This window comes from Oryctolagus cuniculus, chromosome 7 (genome assembly GCF_964237555.1).
Source record: "Oryctolagus cuniculus chromosome 7, mOryCun1.1, whole genome shotgun sequence".
NCBI classification, from domain to species: Eukaryota; Metazoa; Chordata; class Mammalia; order Lagomorpha; family Leporidae; genus Oryctolagus; species Oryctolagus cuniculus.
The window spans coordinates 19512710-19538118 of NC_091438.1; the positions used below are offsets into that span (position 1 = coordinate 19512710).

General features: G+C 45.1%; 1 protein-coding gene across 6 annotated transcripts in view; it reads right to left on the reverse strand.

Annotated features, from left to right (window-relative positions):
* The window catches only part of DPP6 (dipeptidyl peptidase like 6), a 1252024-nt gene that overhangs the window by 627064 nt on the left and 599551 nt on the right, over positions 1-25409 (reverse strand). Inside the window, exon 1 of one of the 6 annotated variants that reach the window (XM_051857104.2) lies at positions 9645-12787. The exons of the other annotated variants lie outside the window; for them this stretch is intronic. Coding sequence (XP_051713064.2) covers positions 9645-10196 — 552 coding nt within the window. The 5' untranslated portion in view covers positions 10197-12787. Of the gene's footprint in view, positions 1-9644; positions 12788-25409 lie in introns of those variants that run through there. 6 annotated transcript variants of the gene reach the window in all.

The following is a 25409-nucleotide window of genomic DNA, read 5'->3' on the forward strand; positions in this document are numbered from 1 at the left end:
TTAAGATTGTGTTAGCTTTCTGAATAGCACATGAAAACAGCAGAGACATTGAACCGGGATCTACAGACAGAAATGAAAGGCATGTGAACTCATGAACTCAAAGACTTAGGAGAATCTTTTGGGTGAGCAGGCCCATAGCTTTCAACAGATTCTCAAAAGGGACCTGTAATCTAAGAGTCAGTGATCGATGTACATTGGGTCCAGTTTAAGTCTGTGAACAAACAACGTTTCCAGATGTTTCAACATCTGAACCCCTGCAGGGCCAAATCTCCAGTTTGTACAGATGGTCTTTTGGGGTTCCACCCCCTTACATTCTCATCTCCTACACCTGTTGTGTAACTACTACCTCCAAGGTTATTCAAGTGTAAGACAAGATTGAAAATTACCTACTGCATATTTCCAAAGCATGCCTAATTGATTAATTGTGATTCACTTTTTAAAAATTAGAGATACACAATTATTACACCTTCATTTCTTTTCATCAAAGGCACCTCATTGAATAACTAATAACCTAAACATGAAAAGCTGCTACTGAATACACTTCAGATTGGTTCAATAAAAGAAGAATGACCATGTCTGTCCATGAGAGGTGAAGACAATGAACTGCAGTAGCTCCCAAGTTGCCTGGAGTACATACCCTTCCTTCACTGACCTTCCAATGGATTTTTTGATTCATTTTTTTGAAGCTACTTGTGTATATATACATATGCAAACATATGTACCTGTCAAGATGCCTTAAAATATATTGTTACTTCTGGGTGAACTTGAATTGATCTGTGGGATCACAAACTCCTTTAGCTCTTTGAGAACCAGGTGCTTCTCATACCCTTTTTTTTTTCATCCATCAAGACATGCCTATAATCAGTAATCACACTCATGCTATCTTCATGTTCAAGCCATATTTCCAGATCCTTACAATCCCCAAACTCTTGTTATCTTAAGCAGAGGCCTTCTGAATCAAATCTTTTCTCTCCTCCAGAATTTCGGTGACCCTTTGCATCTCTCTGTTGTGTACTTTCTATGCTATCCTGGCTTTCAAATACATCCATATCATCATTTCCTGCGTCTGTGTTCCCAAATCATCGCCATGTGCCCCCACGGACACATCAACATTTTCAAAGTGGACTGCTCTGCTGCCTCTTCTCTTTGAACACACACTGGGGATTTTCTTAGGCTCTTTTTTTGTTTCTAAGATTTTATTTATTTATTGGAGAGGCAGAGCTACAGACAGAGAGAGGGAGAGGCAGAGAGAAAGGTCTTCCATCCACTGATTCACTCCCCAGATGGCCTCAATGGCCAAAGTTAGGCCAATCCGAAGCCAGGAACCAGGAACTTGGTCCAGATCTCCCACGTGGGTGCAGGGACCCAAGCACTTGGGCTTTCTTTCCACTGCTTTCTCAGGCCACAGAAGAGAGCTGGATTGGAAGAGGAGCAGCCAGGAAATGAACTAGTGCCCATGTGGGATGCTGGCACCACAGGCTGAGGTTTAGTCTACTGCGCCACAGCGCCAGTCCCTCCTGGGCTCTTCTAAACTTGAGCTATTCCTGGCTAGCTCTCCTTGTCTCCTACTTTGGCCTTCCTCTTACTAAGTTACCTATTTATCAAAATAAAAACCTTCCTCTGATCCAACATCTGTCTAATAAGTGGATGGGGTATTAGGCAGGCAATTAAAATTAAAAATATGTTTACTTCCCTCTCTTGCTCAGGGACCTGACTGGAGATACATAGTCAATCTCATAATTTTAGAATTCCCCAAGTGAATGCTATAACAACTTCAAATATTTTAACAAGAAGAATAAAAGTCGCCTCTTCAAGATAAAGAGGTAAAATTGTTTTACAGTTTTTAAAACATGCATCACTACCATACAAGGCCATCACAGATAGAGAGTAATTTCTACAAGAGAAAATAAAATGAAGAGATATTTCAAGTCTTAGGGTTGTGATGTCACATCTGGCTGTGAGGAACTCATTCAAAGTGTTGAATCAATCCTTTCAAGACAACAAATCCCCATCAACTCCAGGAGGAATCTGAGGGGCATGTCTGAAAATGGGCTTTGACCTTTCAAAGTGTTCTCAAAGAACAGCACCACCACCACCACCAACAACAACAACAACAGCACCAGGGCTTCCTCATTGTCAATAGCAGACTTGTGCGGCTGCTTTTTGGGCTGCCTCCCACCTCCACACACACACGGGCCCAGATTCAGTGACGCTTTAGAAGTCTGTGTTCCAAATTAATAACGGAGCAGCTTAGGACAATCTCCATGTCTCAAGCAGTTTCAGACCAGGGAAGGCAGTTCCTTTTGAGTTCTGGCAGGGGATGTTAAATCTTAAAAAAAAAAAAAAATTGATTGGGTACTAGTAAGGGAATAACACATGCATTGTCACTGCAACTTCTATTCGCAAGACTTCATTATATCAGTAATGTGCTTTCGAACGCCACTGATGGAGAGCTGCATCCTACGGCATCCAGCCACTCCTTCTAAAAATAGCCAAGCAGTGTTACCCAGGTAGATCCACGATCCACGGCACTGACTCAGTGCTGGTGCTTAGCGCGATTTCTCTAGAAAGATCGCTGCCCTTTTCAGCTCTCTTACCATAAAATTGTCCTGCATTTGGAAGCAGCAAACACCAACAGGATCTGTCATTCGATACTTGTCTGATGCAACTCCAGCTCTGATATAAACAGAATGATGGGGCACTTGGAGTTTGCACACAACCTATCAGTGCTTGAAATGATGCCAAGGCTGTCCTCACGGTGATCTTGACTGAATTCTTCATGAATGATTGTGACTGAAGACCTGACTTGATCGTCCATCAGCTTTGCCCATGACTTTGTACCTGAAGTTTCAACCATTAAAAATTCCATGAGCTTTCAACACCAATGGCTACTGGTAAAATCACAAATGCTCTCAGGAGAGTAATGAATGACATCCATCTTAGAGATTTTTTTTTTTAATAATGGATTTGTGTCAGTCATTTAGCAAAGCCCAGGTTAAATGACACACGTGACCATTTGGATGGAAAGAATCAAATCTGGCAAACAATGGCCCACTGTAGGACCAGGGAAGAGGTCAGGCCCATGTGGAAGGCGGCAGTGGAGTCCCGAAGATCCAGCAGCAAACGGAGAAAGAAGGAGCCCAGAGGATAAACCTTCTGGGTTGGCCATTCGCTTTGGCTATTTGTATTGAGGCCTCTCCACTGCCTTTTGCATTTACTGCTCACTTTAAGGAAGATGGGCTACCAAATCAGGAGAGCCTTGGGGAGGGCAGCTGCAGGCAGAGTCACAAAGACAGGACTAAGGCTTTCACTTCTCCCAAATTGACCTGGTTCTCTCTCCCTTGCTTTAAGGCCGTAAGTTAACCAAACCACAAACTTGAACTAAAACCATTGAAGTTCATTTTATCTCTTTAAATGATGTCTGAAACAAGAATACACAACCCCTCCTTGTCCAATCTTTATAAAACAAGAATGGTAACCACTGGTCTCTGTTTATAGAGAATCACTTCTCCCCCCTGCAGCCGCAAACTGTATTTTTTTTTTTTTTTTTTGTATTCTACACTTTTTCACACCCTGGATCAACAGGCTCACTCTGCCCTCTCCTCCTCAACTACAAAGGGTGAATGATGCCGACTGCAAAACCAAATCAGTTAATGCCAAACACAGGCATGGCTCATTTCCAGAAGAGATAATAATGCAACAATTCCCGACGAAGCAGAAACAGGGTGAGCGTTCATTACTATTAGTGATTAGCATCTTAACATTTTCAACATACACACTGGCACTGAAGATATTTTGGTGAAGGTTAATGAAAAGCTTTCTCCAACTCTCAAAGTCTCCCGTGTTTTCCCCGCGCAGCATTTGAACGTCTTGGCTAAGCCTTCCCGGTCATGGCAGTATTGAGAATGAGGGGGCAGGATTAAGGCCAATGGAATGGATGTTAGTATAATACAACAAAATACAGCCAATGCACAAAGGGCGTGTTTTTCAGACTGTAAAGCAAGCTGCTTTCCATTATTTTGAGTTTGGGCCCCGCCAACAGCCAGTGAATCTCTTGTCCCTATCCCAGCCCCACCCTCTGTCTGGGCTTGAGTGTAATGTACTAAGTACCACTTTCTGATTGCCGTTTAAGAACAGATTGGATGATGTGGGTCCCAGGAGACTGGGAAGTACCTGCAGGTCCCCACAGCACAACTCAGAATGGCTTTCAGACAGCCGTGTGCTGTGTTGCCAAGCTCTCAGAGGTGAGATAACTCTTCTCTGAGCACAGCACTAGCTGTGCCCCCTCCTCCCTATGGGCACTCTGTGCCAGACACACCCTGATGATCCCAATCACGGCCCGTAGTGCTTGCCCTGAGCTCCCGCTAGAATCTCCATGACTCCTGAGTTCTCCACTCAAATCCTTCACACACTAGAGACAAAGTTCCTTTTCCACCTTGCTCTGAAAATTCATGAGTCCTGGATCGGATTTCAACAAAAATACTAAGAACCCAGCATTCCTATTTTTTACCCAGTTCCCTTAAATTATCTTTTTTTCCAGAGGCACAAGAGTACAGCTGCTACAGCCTTTCTTTGAATCACAAAGGGAACACTTCTAATAGGACTTATCATTGAGTTACCTTTGTAATTCCCATTAGTGAATTTTGTTTTCTTGGGTTTGGTCCTGCTTCCTTATCCCATCTAACATCACATGTACCTTACAAGTGGAGTTCATATTGCCTTTTCCTTAACAGTTATAGAAAAAATTAAGTAGCATGACTAGCCAAAGCTTAATCCCCTCTTTCAGTTTATAATTCTAGTATGCCAGCAGCAACAAGGTTGAATGGAAAGAGCAGTGAGTGGGAATGTCATATTTCCAATCACTGCCTGAGTGCCCTTTGGGAAGTCACCTAGCATCTTCCAGAATTCTAAGGAACATGCATTTTAATGCTCACTCTACCAACCATGTAATACATTTTTTTTCATTCCAGAAAAAAACTTTTACAGTGGCATTATCATTACCAATATTCTAGTAAATAATTTATTAGGCAACACTATGATTTAATAGACTAATATGATTTAAGATTAGTATTATTCTATAGAATAATAGATACTACTTGCCTACCCTGATCCAATCATGGGCTATCTATTAGGACTTGAGCAGCTTGCAGAGGCAACAAAATATAATGGTCATATATGCAAGGTTTGATCAGAAGAGTCAATGTTCAGATCTAAGGAAGGCAAAGATGTGACTGAAACTAACATAGAGCCAAAGTTCCTAGCTAGCCACAGAATACAGGCTATTTCCAAATGAGAAGAGGCCTTGTTGGAGGGGAGCAATATTCTCACATATTTGGGATTCCTGAGCAAAAGAGTATAAGGACATTGCTTGTATCTGTACAGTCTCTTCCAGCCTCTTGCTCTTTTGTGACACAACAGGCCTGCACGTGAGCATGCATTTGGTATGTGTGTGTGCACACACATGCACACACTACAGTACACCACATGGCACCAGATTCTTATCCAGGTTCAACAGATGAGCAAAACATTCTTTATGGCTCATTGGAAGCATGGAGGATTAATTTTCAATTTTAAATAATTTGAAATGGGAACAGTACAAGTTAAAATAAATCATTTTTTTTTACATATTCTAAGAGAAAAAAAATCTCTTCATTTAGTTCTCTCAGGAAGGGTCTAGTGCTTCTGAGAACACACAAAATTGAAACCAAACTGGGCTTCACTCTGTGTGCAAGGTGAAACTGGGTGTCAGCAATGCAGATTCAGTTTTCACTGAGGAGTTTCAGGGTCATCTGATTGGGTCTGGAGTCAATTATAATTATCAATTAATTCAGAGTAAAAGATCATATTAATATCAATTAATTCAGAGTAAAAGATCCATGGTTTTCCTTCTTTTTTTTTAAGATTTATTTTATTTATTTGAAATAGTTAACAGAGAGAGGAAGAGACAGAGAGAGAGGTCTTCCATCCGCTGGTTCACTCTCCAGGTGGCCACAAAGGCCAGAGCTGCGCTGATCCAAAGCCAGGAGCTGGGACTTTCTTCCGGGTCTCCAACATGGGTGCAGGGGTCCAAGGAGTTGGGCAATCTTCTACTGCTATCCCATAGCACAGAGCTAGATCAGAAGAGGAGCAGCTGGGACTAGAACCAGCGCCCACATGGGATGCTGGCGCTTCAGGCCAGGGCTTTAACCCGCTGCACTGATACATGGTTTTCAAACATCTCTAGGCTGATAATACTTCATTTAAAAACAAATGAAAGTTCAAGGGCAGGCCAGGTGGCATGGCAGGTGAGCCATGGCTCAGGACACCTGCATTCTGTTTCAGACTGCCTGATTTGAGTGCTGGCTCTTCTGTTTCTGACCCAGCTTCCTGCTAATGCACACCTTGGGAGGCAGCAGTGATGGCTCAGCAGTTGGGTCCCTGCCACCCACATAGGAGGCCAGGACGGAGTTGCTGCACTTGGGGATTTAACCAGTGGAGGGAAGCTCACTCTCTCTCTTTCCCTCGCTCGTTTCTCTCCCTGTCTGTCTCTCTAACTCTCCTCTCTACTTCCCTTTCAAATAAATTATATTTAAAAATAAAATACATTTTTGTATCTCCAAAGAGAAAAAAATCATGGTCTTCTAGAATGTATCTCCTTTTTCTTCCAATGTATTCATGCAGCTTCATTTCTAAACAAAACAACTCCTGCATCTCTTTACAGATATTTATATATTTTTAGTACTATTTTAGGGAAAAAATCTGGAAAACATAGAGACCTCTAATTAATAGGCAAAATCACTTGGTTTTATATTTTCTCTTAATTTTTTTCCATCAGTGCATGGTAATTGTCAGGATACAACAGTTATTTCTGTCCACCATCCACCTGCCTGGCTCCCAGCAGCCAAGGCAGGCACACAAGTGGTAACACCCCTCCATTAGCTTGCCTGGAAGTAAGGGGTAAGTCCTCTGTGGTGACCAAACAATTCCTAGAGTGTTGGAAGTAAGTTTCAGGCTACATTAAATCCGAATCCTCCATCAACACTTCCCCATAGAAGAGAGGGTGGCACCATCATCCTTCTCATAAGAAATAACACTTGGCAATGGGGAGGAAGTCACTGAGTTAGTACAATTAAATGGTTCTCAAGTTAAACCAAGCCATAAAGCAGCAATATGCTCTTTCTCTCTTCAAAAAAAAAAAAAAGGAACTTATTTTTTTCATGGTCTCCCTATAAATTTCTATAAAACCAGGCATGAGGGTATCCCCCAAGTTCCATTAGCAACAAAGAAAAAAGAAGTAAAGAATCAGAGAGCTCAGTAACAGCGTTGCAGCCTAAGCACACTGAATAAATAGCTTTAGTGTCTTTATAAAACGATACACAAGATTTACAAAAAGTTCATGGAAAAAGTAGATGAATTTGAAAAAAAACTTGCAGCAGAACAAAAATATCTTCCAATTCAAATTTTAATAAATCTTTTAGAGTACCTTATTATTAGTGAAGGAATAAGAAACAGTATTCAGGAATTTTTTACATGGGTATTTTATCTACCTGTTTATCTACCTTGTGTTTGGAGCAGTTTGTCAAGATTCTAGCTGAAGTCCCTTAAAGGTACACACATTTTAAATGTGAGATATCTGTCCTCTGCCCTGTTTCGATTCGCTTACCCTATCCCCACTGGTGACCCTCTGTTTGTTAAACTTCTCAGGTTGGCCCCAGGAGTTTTTCAGAGGCAAGAAGATGGCACTTGAGAATGGAGGGCAAAGGACTTCCCAACTGTATTTGATAGACATCTGCTTCTGGATATCCCATCAGCCATGGCTGCCTCTGGTCTTCAGTTGATACAAGTTTATGTATTACACAATTGATCATGGCTTTGATTATTCCCAATGAGCAGAAGATATAAAATCAAAGCAAAGACTTGAATACCCTCAAAAACCACCACCCCATTAACCATTGCCATTCTCCTAGCATGTGAAAGCATTGGGGAAAAAAAAAAGCACAGGAAACAAAGAACTTCTTTTACATAATCTCAATTGGGCTTCCAACTCCTAATCCTTGGATGTAGACATATGAATAGCAATGTGCTCTTTTATAATTATTATCTCTGTCCCATCATAGAAACTCTACTTGAGTCTTACTTCAAGTCTGTATGCCCAGCAGAGGAAAGAAAACTGTAATAAGAGGCAACCCAGTGAGTTATAGGATGTTAATTTAGGGTGGAACTATTTCTTTATTCAGGAAGCATTTTGGAGAATTATTTTTAAAGGAAAAGGTCTGGGTTTGTCTATTCTGAATCTGTCAAGCAATATAAGCTATATTGAGCATTAACCCTTACATAAGCTCTCACACCAAATAAATGCATTGTTAGCCATCCATATTCACAAAATCTACTTCCCAGAATAAATGAAATGACATTTCAGTTCTGGAGAAGAAAAAGAATGAGAGGAGGAGGAGGAGGAGGAAACAACTAATAAGGTGGTCTCTTTTCTATTGAAAACTGAGCTTTGGGAAAATGACCTAAAAAACCAGAATTGGCGCTAAATACACATCCAAAGTTGTTTTCACCCATGACTCTGAATAGTTAATGGTGGGATTCTGTGACAGCAATGTCCCCGCAGAGGCTCTTTGCTTTCTAAAACTCTAGAGGGGTCTCTGATCTTGGCCCCCACTGTAGCGGATGGCAAGCTAAATGACAACTCGGAAATACACAGGAGAAACCAGCTCCTGCTGTTGATTTATGCTGCTTGAGCACACTGTTTTGCAAATCTATTGGTGTCTCCCAAGATCTATTTTAATGATCCGCTTGAGGTGAACTGAGCAGCGATTAAAAGACAAGAACCCTCCAGATCCTCTAAGAAGGAATTACAGTAGCTACACTGAGACTGGGCTTGCTGATTCACCTTTGCTCCCGGGCACTCCGGGTCTCTGCAGACAGTGGGCCTCCTCAGGGCTGGGGAGGCAGCTGCCCTCTGCCCATGCAGGACATGATGCAGACCTCAGCCATCCTTGGCCATGCCCTTAACCCTGCTCTGCTCAGCTGAGAGCTACTCAGCCCTCCTGAGACAAGGTTCAGCCTGTGGAGCAGGAGTTAGCACTCTCCATCTGCCCAGAATGTGCAGCAAGGATCTCTCCCTACCTTCAAAAAAAAGGTTGGAGGAAAAAGGGAAGAGAGGGGACAGCGGGCATGGAAAGCTAAGTCCTTGGCATACGGCTCATTTTCTCTGGACTTGTCTTAGGACCAAAGCCAGGTCCCCTCGGCGGATCAGAATAAGGTGACTGCTTTTCACTGCCTCCCTCCCTCCCCCCAATTACAAAGTAGTTGGGAACCTTCACAACTAACACAGGTTAAAGGAGGCAGCTCTAAAGAGAAAGGCCTTTTGTGCAAGGATGTCTCACAGCAAGTTTACCTGGTCAGAGACTCCCTGCACCTGTACATTATTGATAAAGCCAGGGCATCCTTTAAAAATAGAAACAGGGGGATTGGGGTGAGGGGAGAAGGGACACAGGCAGACTGAGCGCACTCACTCAGCACTTTATTCTACCTGCCAGCCTGGTGGCTGTGGGGTTACAGGCTCACACCAATACATAATCATTCAAGAAATGAATATTCTGTGTCACACACACACACACACACGCCCCCCGGGGACACCCGGGAAGCAGCGTTACCTGATCCTGCTGCTGCACGGATTTCCCTGAAGCGCTGGGCTCCTTAGCGGTAGTCATGGTCTGTCCAGGGCGCTCACCACCACCGGGGGCAGGTGGGATCTGACGCTGAGTTTGGAGCCACCAGAATCCGGTCAGGTAAGGAGTGTGCTTTTTAGTCCATACTTCCGAATTCCCAAGGCTATTTTGGGCAGGGTGGGGGTGGTAGAAGGGGCAGACCAGCTCTTTTTTAAATGCAAACAGCAGGGAGAGGATCGGAAGGGGGAAGATGCTGTTGCTTAGTGGGGCTTCTCCAATTAGCAACAGCCTCTGCAATCGCCACAGAAACAATGATAACTGCTTAGCAACCGGCAACTGGCGGCTGGGTGCAGGAAGGGGACCCGAGTGCTGCGCGCTGCCTCCCCGCCGCCCGCCTCCGGCCGGCGCACGGCGCATGCTCCGGCTGCCCGGCTGCTCGGGCAGGGGCTGGGGAGGGGGCCGCGGAGGGGACCGCCGAGGAGACTGCGGCCGAGGGGACGCCGCGCCCACAGCCCGGAGCCTTGTCGCCGCATCCATCACGCGGTCCCGCCGGCCGCCGTGTCCAGGTGGCTCAAGCTGTGTCCAAGCAGCGGACACCCGGGCAGGTGCTCAGGGCGGCCGCGGGAGGGATAGTCTTTTTTTTTTTTTTTTTCCTGCTGCAAAGTGTCTGGTGCATAGGAAGGGGCCTGTGGGCACCCCATGGACAGCCTCTTCTCTGTTGGACCCCTGAGTTTTGCAGGGGCGCTAGTTGCTGAAATCTTGGTCCTTATTTTCTTGAAATTCAGAAAACTTGGATTCCATATTTAGAGTCACACAATCTGTGGTTTGCTAGGAAAATCAACCAGGACCCCAAAGGTATCTGTCCGTTGAAAGACAGAAAGAAAGAAAGAAAACCCAGCAACCTAAGGGCTCCCCGGAGCATCCTGAGCTCAAGGAGAAACAGGGACAGGGGCTGGCCTGTCCAACACACCCTGTCTGATGCCAAAGTCCTCTACCTGGTCCTTCCCAGGGCACTACAGCCCCTGCCAGCTCCCTATACCTAAACACACACAGTTAGTGGCAAAGGAGAAATGCATGTGCGAACTCTCAATGCAGCCCGAGAAACCGATAGTTTGCGGTTAGGGATACAACCTGACCCTCCCTCCAGAGACTTGGACAAGACGAGGTACCCACAGGACTGTGTCTGTATTCCCTGCTGTGCCTGAGCCACCCTGCGCACACTTCTCTAAACTCCTTGCCTGGAACCTCTCTTCCCACCCGATGGCTTTCCACTGACCTGGCAAAGCTTAGCCACCTGTGAACAGGACACTAATCCACACTTTCAATAACCAAGTCCTTTAGGGCAGGGCCTGTATTGATTGCTCTGGTCTCTCTGCTTCCGGAAGTCCAGAGTAGTTCCTTACAGAGAAGAGACATAACAGATGTGTTTCCATTTAGGAGGTGTTTAGGAGAAGAATCCCCCTAGTTCATCTCCTTTCCAATGTCCTCCAACACCCATTTTACAAAAGCAAAGGAGCAAAGTCCAAGGCATTGTGTCCTTCTTTGGAGTTGCTGATGAATCTATACCCTGGCAGAGGACGCCTCACCTCTACAGCAGCCTGCCCATAGCTCTGGCCTTGATGTTCATTTGGCACAGATCCCCGCAGGTCTGGATGGACAGCTGATGGCTTGCAAGGTTTGGCCAAACATGCAAGAAAGCAAGCCTCATCTAAAAGCCTTGCCAAGCCAAGGGGTCCTGTTTTACTTTGTTTGCATTGGCTTAGGCCTCCCTGCAGCACAGTACGCTTCAGGGATGGGCACAGCACTGGTATAAATTCTTCTTGTTCACTTCTGTGGCCCTGTGTCTGAGGATGCTGGGAGCCAAGTGACTATCAGTGTTAGCTGATGGGTGGGTACCAGGCAGAGCCAGGGTGAGCAGACTCAGGGGTCTTCATACAGTGAAAGGTGCCTGGCCCCACCCAGTCACATCCCTGGATCCCTGTGGTGTGAGGTCATTAAGCAAATCTGCCATTGAGACTCAGCACCAAAGATTCAGTACAGAGATTCAGAAAGAAAGCCGGGCAGCGAGATGAGTGATTTCTCTCCCCTCACTCACCTGAACCACAGGCAGTCCCTGGAGAAACTCTGGCACAGCTGAAATGAGCAGCCCCTGCATAAAAATATACCTTTGTGACTTCCATCTCAGAATTGCTCTGTCCTCCAGAGAGTTCTCTTCAACTTAAAATCTCTCAAGTGGCTCCAATCTGGAATCATCATTTAACATTTCAGAAGACTTCCGTTGCCGCCCTGCTGAAGCCATGGACGTAGCCAGCACTGATAGCCCAGGACGGGAGTGACAGCACTCAGAAAGGCACGGATTTGAGGATGCTGAGACCTGTCTCCCTCACTGTTTCCACGACCCCTCCGTCCAGACAGAAAAGTGTGTGCTGGACAGCACATGAGACCCCTCCAGTGCTTCCTGTGTTACTTCTCCATAAAAAGCTTAAAATATTATTTTACATCCATAGTGAGTCTGGATATAATTCAAAGTTTGTGGATATGTGTGAGATTATATGTGACGCTTCAAGAAATGTCCTGCTGGCATCAGCACTCTGACAATGTCTGCCCAGCCAGTCCCGCCCCCAGGCACCCTACACCCTCATTTATCAACTCTGGCATCTCATCTAGAACCACTAAGAGAAGAGGTCTGAGAATTACTGGTGGGAGGGGCCAGGCCAGGCTGTGTCACTCAGGACCTGTCCGTGGAATTTTCTGGCACCAGGCCCCTAGCTGCCAACCTTTTGCATGCTTGACTTTGACTGCTTTTACAATTGAAAGGGCAGAAAACCTTGCCTCACTGGAAAACATGGATGAACCTGGGGGATGTTACATAAAATGAAATAAGCCAGGCACAGGGGACAAATGCTGCACGACTCCACTTATCCTAGGAATCTGAAACTGTCAAACTTAAGGAGACAGAAAATAGAACGGGGGTTGCCAAGAGTGGGGAAGGGGGTGGGGATTGCTAATCATCAGGCATAAGGTCTCAACTATGCAAGACGCATAAGTTCTGCAGATCTTCTGTACAACACTATGCCTGCAGGTAATAATTCTGAATTGTACATTTAAAATCTGTTAAGATTGATCTCCTATTAAGTATTCTTACTACAACGAAATAAAAAAGACCACCTTTGATTCATACTTTAAATTAATCAGTATTCCTCCAGAGGATAGACATCATAGTTAACTTTGTCTCTCAAGCTAAAGGCCTATATCTCCCTGGAGATCAAAACAAAATTCTCCTGTGCGTTGGCAGTGTCATCTGAAACCTCCTTGGCCAGAGAAAAAGTCGGTAACTGGGAAACACAGGATGCTACCCTCCAAGATTGTGTAGAATAGAAGAAAAGAATTTATAAGTAAATTCCCAGAAAGCATATTTGTAACTACTATGGCTTTCAATAACCATACACTACTGGGACTACAACTCAGAAAAGAGTTGAGGTTGAGTCTAGTAGGAGCAGAGGTAACAAATGAGAGTAGAATATCCTCTCTACTCCTCAGTGTGCTTCACAATGGAGGTGCTCAATGAGTTAACGTCAAACACACAAGGGTACTTAAAAATTTTAATGGGAAATGGAATTACTAGGTTTATGTTGGCACAAAAACTTTTGTAATACATGCATAGAGAAGTCTTCAAAAATTTATGGAAAACATGTATTATGAAAAACTATGCATGGCTTTCATTTTTGGGGGGTTCAAAGTATACATATCTTTTAATTCCTTTTTTCCGCTAACTTTTCGGAGTACCTGCCCACTTAGGGAGAGGAGATGGTAAATGCTTACCCTTCTTCAGTGATAGCAATGTGCACCTGCTGGTGTGCCAAGTGCTCTCTCCAGCATCTGACCTCACACTCCCAGCAACTCTGCGAGGCAGGCATAAACCACCACATAAAGAACAGGTCCCTAGTCTGTGTGCCAGGAATGGTTCTCAGACTTTTGTACATATTACCCTTACCAATGCCTACAGACATTTTGGGCACTTATTGTATTAGTTTGCCAGGGCTGCCACAACCATGTCACACAGATGAAGTGGCTTAAACCACAGAAATCTAGATGACTAGGTCTGAAATCAGTGCTGTTGCCTCCCAAGGTCTCTGTCCGTGGCTGTGGACACGTGACTGCCTTCTCCCTGTGTCCTCGCGTGGCCATCTCTGTATGTGTGTCTGTGTCCCAGACCCTTCTTATAAGAAGGTTTATTTATTTTTATTTTTTCCAATTTTTAAAATTTTTTTTATTTTTAACAGGCAGAGTGGACAGTGAGAGAGAGAGACAGAGAGAAAGGTCTTCCTTTTCTGTTGGTTCACCCCCCAGTGGCCGCTGCGGCCGGCACGCTGCAGCCAGCACACCGTGCCAATCTGAAGCCAGGAGCCAGGTGCTTCTCCTGGTCTCTCATGTGGGTGCAGGGCCCAAGCACTTGGGCCATCCTCCACTGCACTCCCTGGCCACAGCAGAGAGCTGGCCTGGAAGAGGGGCAACCGGGACAGAATCCAGTGCCCCGACCGGGACTAGAACCCGGGGTGCCGGCGCCGCAGGCGGAGGATTAGCTTATTGAGCCACAGCACCGGCCTCAAATGGTGTTATGACCCACCCTAACGAACTCATTTCAATTTGATTTATATCTGAAGACCCTATCCCCAAGTATAATTAAATTCTAAGGGAATGGGAGTTGGAGGTTTGATATCAAAATTCTGGGAGGATCTAACTGTCCACAACACTTATTAGTAGCTCATTACCCTTACGAGAAAATTGAGGCTTGAAATCTTTAAGAAACTCTGCCAAAGTCATATAGTCAGTAGTAAATGGCAGAGCTGGCAATCAGATCCAGTCATTGTAGCAAAATCCTTGACACCCCTCTACCCCTGCACATACTTACTTTAAACATTTCCAAAATATTTGAGCAAGAGATCCACCTCTAATTTCTCTAAACCAAAGTGAGGACCCTCTATCAAGCCTGACTGCCCAAGCTTCTCTAAGTAATTGACAACCCAAAGGGACTTGCTAAGAGCAAGGGAATGGAAGCAGCTAAGTGCTTCAGGGCTGCTGATAAATAAACTTAGCAAAGACTGGACAGTGCCTCTCAGCCATGACAGTGCTTACTGGGTATAGGCACCTGGAGCTGCCAACTAGCAACTCCACCTGCTGCTTGTCTTGCCATGGTACTCACTGACCATACCCCCTGGGGCTTTTGCCGAATTCTATTAGAAATTGCTTAGATACTTGCAATCAACCTCACTGAATGGATCTCAGGCACAATCAGTCCCTATGCAGGTGCACCTGCATAGAGGCTCGTTCACTTGGGCAAACCAATTTAGCCTCCCTCCACGTTCTTCCCTCCAGATGTGTCTGACTGGGGCTGCTGGCACAGGCACAGCTAATTAGGTTTGTTTGTAGACGTGCAGGCCTGGATCCCGCTGGAGCTTGAGGCAATTTCTCACTCCTCTGATTTTCACTCACCTTGCCCCCAAGTCACCAATTGGCTGCAACGGCTTTGCATTAAGTATCACTCCATCAGTATTTGTCAAGTGCCTACAAGGTGCAGATAGCAAAACCCCCTACAAAAAGTAGGTATGCTCGCTGACTTACTATATGTAAGGTAGAGTTCAAAATATCCTTAGAGTGTGAAGATTTTGAAACTTTTAGCATTTACCATCTACAAAAGAAACTACTTTAGCCAGTGCCGCAGCTCAATAGGCTAATCCTCTGCCTGCGGTGCCGGCACACCGGGTTCTAGTCCCGGTCGGGGCGCTGGAGTCTGTCCCGGTTGCTCCTCTTCCAGGCCAGCTCTCTGCTGTGGCCAGGGAGTGCAGTGGAGGATGGCCCAAATCCTTGGGCCCTGCACCCGCATGGGAGACCAGGAGAAGCGCATGGGAAGACCAGCGCACTGGCCGCAGCAGCCATTGGGGGATGAACCAATGGAAAAGGAAGACCTTTCTCTCTGTCTCTCTCTCTCACTGTCCACTCTGCCTGTCAACAACAACAACAAAAAACTACTTCAAACTTATAATTCCTTAACAATATAAAAGTATATGGGTAGCAAGGTACAATGATCTCAGGAGTCAAGCTAGGATCCAAGAAACACAATTACCAGGAGCAGAAGGGATTGTGGGGCCGGCGCCGCGGCTCACTAGGCTAATCCTCCGCCTAGCGGCGCCGGCACACCGGGTTCTAGTCCCGGTCGGGGCGCCGGATTCTGTCCCGGTTGCCCCTCTTCCAGGCCAGCTCTCTGCTGTGGCCAGGGAGTGCAGTGGAGGATGGCCCAGGTGCTTGGGCCCTGCACCCCATGGGAGACCAGGAAAAGCACCTGGCTCCTGGCTCCTGCCATCGGATCAGCGCGGTGCGCCGGCCGCGGTGGCCATTGGAGGGTGAACCAACGGCAAAGGAAGACCTTTCTCTCTGTCTCTCTCTCTCACTGTCCACTCTGCCTGTCAAAAAAAAAAAAAAAAAAAAAAAAAAAAAAAAAAAAAAAAAGAAGGGATTGTGTATAAGTTTCCTAAGCTAAAGTCCGACTTTCCAATGGGTGACCGCCACATGTCCACTGCCCCACTGATGTTTTAGCCAGAAGGCTCAGCTTCCCTTTGTATATGAAGACTTGTTCTGTTTGGTTCTGGTTTTATCCAGAGAGCTCCAACGTTAAATGTGGATAGCCCATGAGCGAGAGCAATTATACCTGGGCGAGGAAGGCGCTCAGAACGAGCACCTGTAAGAGAGGGTGTTGGAAAACAGAAGAGCATCCAGGAAGAGAAGTCAAACGTGTAATTAATCCTGGCAGTTAAGAAGTCGGTGTCTCACATTGGAAGACGCCTGGGTTCAATTCCAACCTCCAGCTGCGGACTCCAGCTTCCTGCTGATGCAGATCCCGGGAGCTGGTGGTGATGGCTCAAGAAACTGGGTTCCTGCCACTTTCATGGGAGATCTGAGTTGCATTCCCAGTTCCCGGCTTTGGCCCTGCCTCTGGCTCACTTCAAGCCCTTAATGAACCAGAGGATAGGATCTTTCTCTCACTTTTACTGTGTCTCTGCCTCTCAGGTATAAAAATAAAAATATTTAAAGGACTAAAAAGCTGACCAAAACCCTGAGACCATGAGACCTTTATGAATGGCTAAAGTTTACCCTTACAAATGGCTAAAGTTTTCCTGGGAGAGAGGATACCTACATGGTATCAGAATGACATGAAGCCCAAATCAATTCTCTTCTGCTTATGTAACAGACATACTCCTCTTATGGCCACTAACATAAATTAGGGAATTATTTTTCCTTCAACAAGAATGTCTCAAGAAAGAACCAAGGTGAATTGGCATGGGCACAGATCTCACTGATGAGGACAGATTTCACTGATGAGTGAATCAGGCCCCCCAAACAAGGCTGGACATCTGGGTCCATTTCCCCACACTTTGGATTATAGATGGGGGGGGGGGTGTTGATTAAGATGGCCCAGAGAATGTCTTATGTCCTGGCCAGCTGCCCAGGCTTGGAGTTGGAAGATTCTCGTGGAAACATCTTCAGCTGAGCTGCACGGGCCATGGCTTTATCTTCTAGCTGTGTGAACATGAAGGACATGGTCAATGTGGTCTCTCCAAAAGCTCAGCCCAGTGCTCATCCCCTGTGTCCCATGCTTCAGCCACCACTGCTACAGTTAGCATGTGATGTTGCTTCTTTGGTTAAAAATATCACTGGTGAATCTTCTAAGATAGAGGTGGGAGAACAGAGAATTGCACTCAATTGATTTGGAGTTTCCTTAATTTTCTTAAAAAAAAAAGAGATTTATTTAGTTATTTGAAAGGCAGAGTTATAGAGAGAAAGAGGGAGAGACAGAGAATTTCTTCCATCCATGGTATCAGATCCCAGCTTTGCCCCTCAAAAGGATCCAATGGAGGGGGCTGATCCAGGCCAAACCCAGGAGCCAGGAACTCCATCTGGGTCTCTCATGTGGGTAGCAGGGTCCCAAGCACCTTCACAATCTCCCATAGCTCATAGCTTTCCCAGATGCATTAGCAAGGAGCTGGATCAGAAGTGGAGCAGCCAGGACATGACCAGTGCTCAAATGGGATGCTTGGGTCATAGGCAGCGGCTTAACCCATTATACCACAACTCTGGCCCCTCCTTCATTTTCAAGTTCCTTATTTGTAAGAAAAAAATTTTTTGAAAAGCATGGAAGTGTATGTAGTGTAGCCACAGGCATGTGCTGGCTGCCCTCAACATATAGGCTCTTATTTCTCAAAAAGAGCAGAATGCGTGGTTGGAATTCCATTCCCAGACTTGCCTGAACCAGGAATACTCTGACAAGTGGGTTGTGAACCAGCCGGGGATCTCAAGAAACAGAACCAATAGGAATGTGTGTGTGTGTGTGTATGAGAGAGAGAGAGAGAGAGAGAGAGAGAGAGAACTGGTTTTAAGGAAGTGGTTCACACAGCTGCAGACACTGGCAAACTTGAAGCAGGCCAGACCAGCAGGCTGGAAGAGTTGGAGCTGTGGCTTGGGGCCTGTAGAGTCCCTTCCTCCTTGGGGGACATCTGTCTCTGCAGACCGCTGAGACAAGGTCCAACTACACGATGGCAGGGTCTGCTTTACTCAGTCTCCACTGATTGAAATGTTAATCACATCTTAAACAACTAAATAAAACAAAACTGCAAAGTAGCATCTAGACTGGCATATGATCAAAATCTGAGTACCATAGCTTAGCCAAGTTGACACCTGAAATTAACTGCAAACTGGCTGTAAGTTGAAGTGTCACAGGATCTGTCAGGGAAAATGTTCCGAGCTAACTCTCTCTTCCCCTTCCTCTCTGCCATCTTCCTAGCTGGAACCATGAGACCGGGGCCATTCAGGACAGAAAGCAAGATGGAAGGACTGTGGATTTTGCAAGGAGTTGTCATAGCATCCTTGGGATGCTCATCTCCAAATTTTATTTACAGTGAAGATAAATAAGCTTCTGTCATGTGCAACTCACTGTGCTTTTAGGTTTTCTGGCATGCACACCAAACTGAAGTGAATATAGTCCAAATCCATCTTCTATTCACATTATTCCTTTGTGTTTGGAGTGACCCCCACCCCAAAAATGACAGCAGATGATCTTGGGCAGAAACAGTAGCCGAACTGCCTTATTAGACCTTCTAAATGGTGAGCACCTGAGACAGGGTCAGCAAACCATGACCGATGAACCACACCAAGCACCGTTCTTGTTTCATAAATAAAGTTTTATTAGGATGCAGCTATAACTACTCAGTTACATGTGGCCTAATGCTAATGGCTGCATGTTTACCATAATCGCAGGGGTGACAGTTATGACAAAGGCCATGAGGCCTGTAAAATATAAAATATTTACTACCTGGCTCTTTGCAGAAAAGGTTTGTTCAACCCCTGGTCTACAGGGACTGTGCTACTTGTCAACTGAATGTACATCAGTTCACTCAATATTGCAAATTCGATAGAAAAGCAACTTCCAGACCATTCCATGCATCCCCAAAGGAAAGACAACAGGGACAAAACTAGCACAGTTGAAAATCAACCTCACAGACAACCCTTCCAGGAATGAAAAAAAATTTTTTTTTTTTTTTGACAGGCAGAGTGGACAGTGAGAGAGAGAGACAGAGAGAAAGGTCTTTCTTTGCCGTTGGTTCACCCTCCAATGGCCGCCGCGGTCGGCACACCGCGCTGATCCGATGGCAGGAGCCAGGTACTTCTCCTGGTCTCCCATGGGGTGCAGGGCCCAAGCACTTAGGCCATCCTCCACTGCACTCCCTGGCCAAAGCAGAGAGCTGGCCTGGAAGAGGGGCAACCGGGACAGAATCCGGCACCCCAACTGGGACTAGAACCTGGTGTGCCGGCGCCGCCAGGCGGAGGATTAGCCTAGTGAGCCGCGGCGCCGGCTCAGGAATAAAAATATTTATACTAATTAAGGCAGCCCCATCTCCCCAACCACTTGTCAGATATTTCTTGTCCACAGAAAACTGCGGCTCAACTGACAAGCATCCATCCCATGGCTCAAGGTGTGGACTCTAACAGCACCCTCTGCAATGCCATATGTTCCATGAGATGGATTCAGTGTCCCAGAAACAGGAATCTCCTCTGGATTTAGCAAGCACTCAGTTTGCCAAATGCACACCACCTACTGCTCAGAATGACTGCTCAAAACTATTTGTGTAAATAAATGAATGATTAATGTAGCTTCCTCGGGTAATGTTTGAGGTTTTTCATCTTTTCCTTTCCCATAGAGCTGCTTCCTTGCTCATCAGAAACCTTTCTGAGATGGGATAATGCAGTCAAGGCTGTCACTCGCCTGGGGACCACGGCCACAGCAGGCTCTGCCTGAGCCAATGTGTCCAGCTGCCTGGGATTCTAACAGCTCCAGGTTTCCTGACAAAGTGTTAGGTGTTCACTGCTTTGCAAAAAGGAAGGGAATTTGTTTTCACAGTCTCACAGTATAATAGGAGAGTGAAACATGCAACAAATAAATGTCTTTGATTCTGCCTTAGGAAGTACAAGAAAATAAATGATGGGGGTAGGGAGATGAGGCAGTCTGAATGCCGTCCTTGTGGAAGGGGTGTGCACAATACACTGGATGCACACCATGTAATGCTAAGCAATCAGAAGCCAGATTATGTGTATGCACGGCTGTATGGATGGATCATAAACACAGTGCTTCAGGAAAACAAATGACAGGTATAAATAAAGACATAAATATATATGTATGCACAACACATATATGCATATGCATCAACTCAAACTCTTTAACAAATAAAAATACATTCATACAAAATACATGTTTTGCAAAAAACACAAATGAACAAAAGGTATCCATAAAACATCATATAATGTGCTGATGGTGGAGAGCAGAAGAGTAGGTTAATAGGGTCTAATGACAAAGGAAGGAATGGAGGGAGGAAGGAAAGGATGGAGGGAGCCAAGAAAAAAGGGAAAGAAGGATGTGGAGCACTGGGAGGTGGTCTTTCCATTGACTGTAATCCACCATGAACTCCACTTTTCTAAATTTCATTTTCCTCACCTGTAGAGGAGAGTAGGGAAAGTCAAATGCTTTGAGAGTTCTCTGTAACTCTGACTTATCGCTTGTGCTGTCTTACTTAACCGTCACAACAATTCTAAGAAGGAGCTGCCCTAATTCCTAATTTGTAGATAAGGAAATTAGGGCTTAGAGGGAAGGGATAATTTCCCCAAGGTCACACAGACAGTGGTTTGATTGATGGACTGGGCACGAGTCCCGTATCTAACTCCAGCTGTCCTTGTACTAACACCATATTCCTTAAGTTGGGTGTTCCCTAAAGTACTTCCCAGCTCGCAATTCTATTTTGTGAATCCGGGTAGATATTCCAATTTTCCAACCCTTTATGCTATTATGCAAAAGGAGTTCTAAAACCAACTACATTTATGTCCACACCCTAGTTTTTGGACGCCAGCTTCAATTCAACCCTAAAAAGGGACCAAATGGAATATGAATGGTATGACATTTTGAGAATCTCATTTTAAAATTCTCATGTTTCAGCCCAAAGAAGCTGAATTTCATTCAAGTTGTTTTGCTTTTCATGTCCGTCCATGAATGATCTCACAACTTTCAACACATCCATACAACAAGGGCATGCTGGTCACCTATGGCACAGTTCTGCATGTTCTTCCTGGGGCATCTCATGCTGCCACCTGACCCTGGTGATGGCACCATGACAACTGCCTTGTTTATGGTTTTGAATGGCTCTTGATGAAATTTCTGGGGCTGTTTGTTGGCCCTACTTCGACACAGCTGTGGACTGGCTCTCACTTTGTTTGAGTAACACATATTGCCGGGGTGGGGGGTGGGGGGCTCAGTTATTTCCACTGCCACAGTGTGTGGCATTTCAGGAAATATATTACCAAGAAATCTCTGGAGACTCTTCCTGGCCTGGTTATGGATCCCCTTCTGGTTTCTCAGGAGCTATGCTCAAATCTATACCTTTTGGGCTATGCCAGGTTGTCGAGCAATAGGACTAGGGACAACAAGGTCTCTCATGCCCATATAGAAAAACATCTTATATGAAATGCACTCCACACATGATGGTCTCAACCAACATTATGAGAGTAGAATAAAATAGAAAATAGAAGTGGATATATTGGCGGCGCCGCGGCTCAACAGGCTAATCCTCCGCCTTGCGGCGCCGGCACACCAGGTTCTAGTCCCGGTCGGGGCGCCCGATTCTGTCCCGGTTGCCCCTCTTCCAGGCCACCTCTCTGCTGTGGCCCGGGAGTGCAGTGTAGGATGGCCCAAGTGCTTGGGCCCTGCACCCCATGGGAGACCAGGAGAAGCACCTGGCTCCTGGCTTCGGATAGGCGAGGTGCACCGGCCGCGGCGGCCATTGGAGGGTGAACCAACGGCAAAGGAAGACCTTTCTCTCTCACTGTCCACTCTGCCTGTCAAAAAAAAAAAAAAAAAAAAGTATTTTTTTGAAATTTTTGTGAAAGAGGTCACCTGGAAAATATTAGAAAGACACTGTGCTACATTTCATTGGGAAGACTGTGCCATACCATGAGCCTATGATTCCTTTTATTGTACAGAATTTCTCTCCCTTTTTAAGAACATTCTCATCCTGTAGCTTCTTCAGGAGGCCTTCTGGAGTTGACACCAGATCTGACTCCTTAAGCAGTCCTGCATTAACATCCCATTTGCAGCATCTTTATCTATAAAATATGCCAGTGTACCAAGTCAACCTAGCGTCTGCATGCAGAGGAGAAAAACATCTGAAATGAATTTATATTCCTAGCTACTTAAGTCTCATAAAAAAGCCTCCAACAAATGCGGGCAGGGCTGGCCCTTGTGCGGAACACAGTATCCTGGGCAGTTGGCCTGCTCTGACCCACACATCACAGAGGACACAGGAAGAGAACCATAAGTGGATGAACCGTTTTCAAAGCCCACCCTGAGTAGGATGACAGGCAGAGAAGAGCACAGCCAACATGGAAGATGTGTGGGGAACCAGGGAAGCTTCAACTGTAACATTTTTCCTCATTGAGACTTTAAAATTACAATTATATTTTTATCCTTTGTGGATGGTGTCATTCAGTGACAACAGATACAGTTGACATAAGACTTATGACATCACACATCTGTATTTTAACCCGGTACTGAAAATCTGACAATTAACCAAGTTAGCAGGCAAACTTCCTTGAAGAAATTCAAGAAAATCGCCTTTAGATTTAGAGTTACCTTCCTCCTTTACCCTCCTCATCTACTCTCAGAAACGTCTCTCATACTTCAGATAGATTATGGCCCCCTTATGTTTAGAAGGTCCTGCTCTATCTCTACAAAAGAATGAGACTCACTTGGCTCACTTGGCTAATCCTCCGCCCGTGGCGCCAGCACCCCGGGTTCTAGTCCTGGTTAGGGCACCGGATTCTGTCCTGGTTGCTCCTCTTCCAGTCCAGCTCTCTGATGTGGCCCAGGAGGGCAGTGGAGGATGGCCCAAGTGCTTGGGCCCTGCACCCGCATGGGAGACCAGGAGAAGCACCTGGCTCCTGGCTTTGGATCGGAGCATTGCACTGGCCATAGCAGCCATTTGGGGAGTGAACCAATGGAAGGAAGACCTTTCTCTCTCTCTCTCTCTCTGTGTCTAACTCTGCCTGTCAAAAAAAAAAAAAAAAAAAAAAAAAAAAAAAAAAAAAAAAAAAAAAAAGAATGAGATCAACACACTCATTCATATTGAAGCAAAGGGTGGAATATGCTTTCTATCTCAGGAGTTCTGACAGGAAGTACCCTACCGTGTCCATCAGTGGCTCTTTTCCAAACCCAAGTTGGTGTCCAGTTTAACGTTGGGGGCTAGTGATGAGCAACTAAAACGTACCAATATCCATGAATGCCACAGATACCCTAGTCTTCACCCAGTGACCCTCTATTAGACAGAATTCATACAGGACTGTGTTGCCTTCTCAAGGGGAGGAGGTAATAGCAAACTAGTTCAGGTTCCCAAGTCCAACATCCATGGCCGGTTTGCTGAGAGTTTTCACTCTACCCCAAAGTAAGATAAGCTTATTGGATTCCTTCTTGATCATCTATTTTTTGTCTCTTTCATTTAGTTTCTAAACATTTATTGAGCCTTTACTACCTGAAAATACCTTGAAGGTAGGGCTCTACTTTCAAGGACTCGCAGTTTAGTGGGAAGATAAACACGGAATATCTCCCTATGAACACTGAAGCAGGTGTGTCTGGAGGCAAAGCAACAGATCCACAGTCCACAAAACCACCACTGACTGTTGGGGGGCCAGGCAGAAGAGAAGAAAAAGGATTTTCAAGTGGAAAATCACCCACACATGGAGAGCGGCCATTGAAAAGGTCCTTTAAAGGCATTTTCAGGAATGTGGCATGGCTGGAGTCAGGGTGCGCGACGTAGCACGGACGAGGTGAGCCTCCTGAAGGAACCTGCTCACCAAGGGACACACTCTTTCCCTGAAGATGACTGAAAAATCTCAGGTGAGAGAATGTCATGAGCAGATCTTCCATTTAGAAAGGTCTCTTTTCAGAGTATGGAAAATGGACTAGGACAGGGATACCAGTTTAGGAAGTAAGGAGTACTCCAGACAAGAAATAAGAAGTGCCTAATGTAAAACAGTAGGGGATGAATGAAAAAAGAAAATTGGGTATCAGGGTAAACTTGAGAGAACACAGAGATTAATTAAGATTTGGTGCATTTTCTTAGGATATATGTGGCTGCCGCAACACAATTCTCTTGAAGGCTCAGAACAAGGCATTGCCAACACTAGAAATATTTGTCACTGATTTTCACCTTTCATTTGTACTTTTCTCTGGCATCGCACTGTGCCCATGTGGAAATTTATAAGTGATTTTGTAATGATAGGAATAAATTGCAATGATCACACCTCATTTATTTTTCAACATATTCTCCCATCTGGTCATTCCACCAAGCATTGTATTTTCTCCCAACCATTGTATTTCAAGCTGAGGGCTCCCTGGTTCCTTATTTTGATTAACCTCGTGAGTCTGCCTCAGGGGATAAGACTGAATTAGGATTCAGGACATCTAGATTCACCACTCTATGTGTTGCATAATTCCATGGTCCTCATTTACACTGGACTCCGGGGCAGGGTTCTCGGGCAAAAATAATTTTAAAAATACATACAAATTCAATTCCAGTTATATGCTCAGGAGTTGTGCAAATAAAGTGATCCTCCATGGATTTTAATATAGGGTCTGCTATAGGTATGACAGTTGGTAAGTGTCCACCTTCTAGGCTCTAATTTTGTGTTCTTACAAAGCTCCATAGGGTCTCCCTTTGCCAATAGGTCTGCATTCCTAACACATTTTGTGTTTGAACTTAACAAGGACACAGAAAAGGTGAGACTACAGTTAGCTACCCAAGTGTCAGATTTTACAAAGAAATCATTCCTGAAATTGTTATTTGTACTGTTCTCTTGCTCATGAGTTGCATGTTCTGTGTGTCACTTCACCTGCCACTTCACTCTATCTATGTGGAACTTTCTCTCTTTTTAATTTCCACTAGAATATCAACAGGAGTGGAAATTTACAGCTGGATGCTTTGTTCTGTTTTGTTTACAAACATATCACGAGTGCCTGGCATAAAGTAGGTGCTCAACAAATATCAGTAGAGAGGTTGGCTGTCAGAGTCTTTTCTGCCACCTGCGGAGAGTCATCATATAGATCATTTTGTTTAGATGACTCATGGCTTCCATGGAGACACAGCTTATAAAATCCTTTTC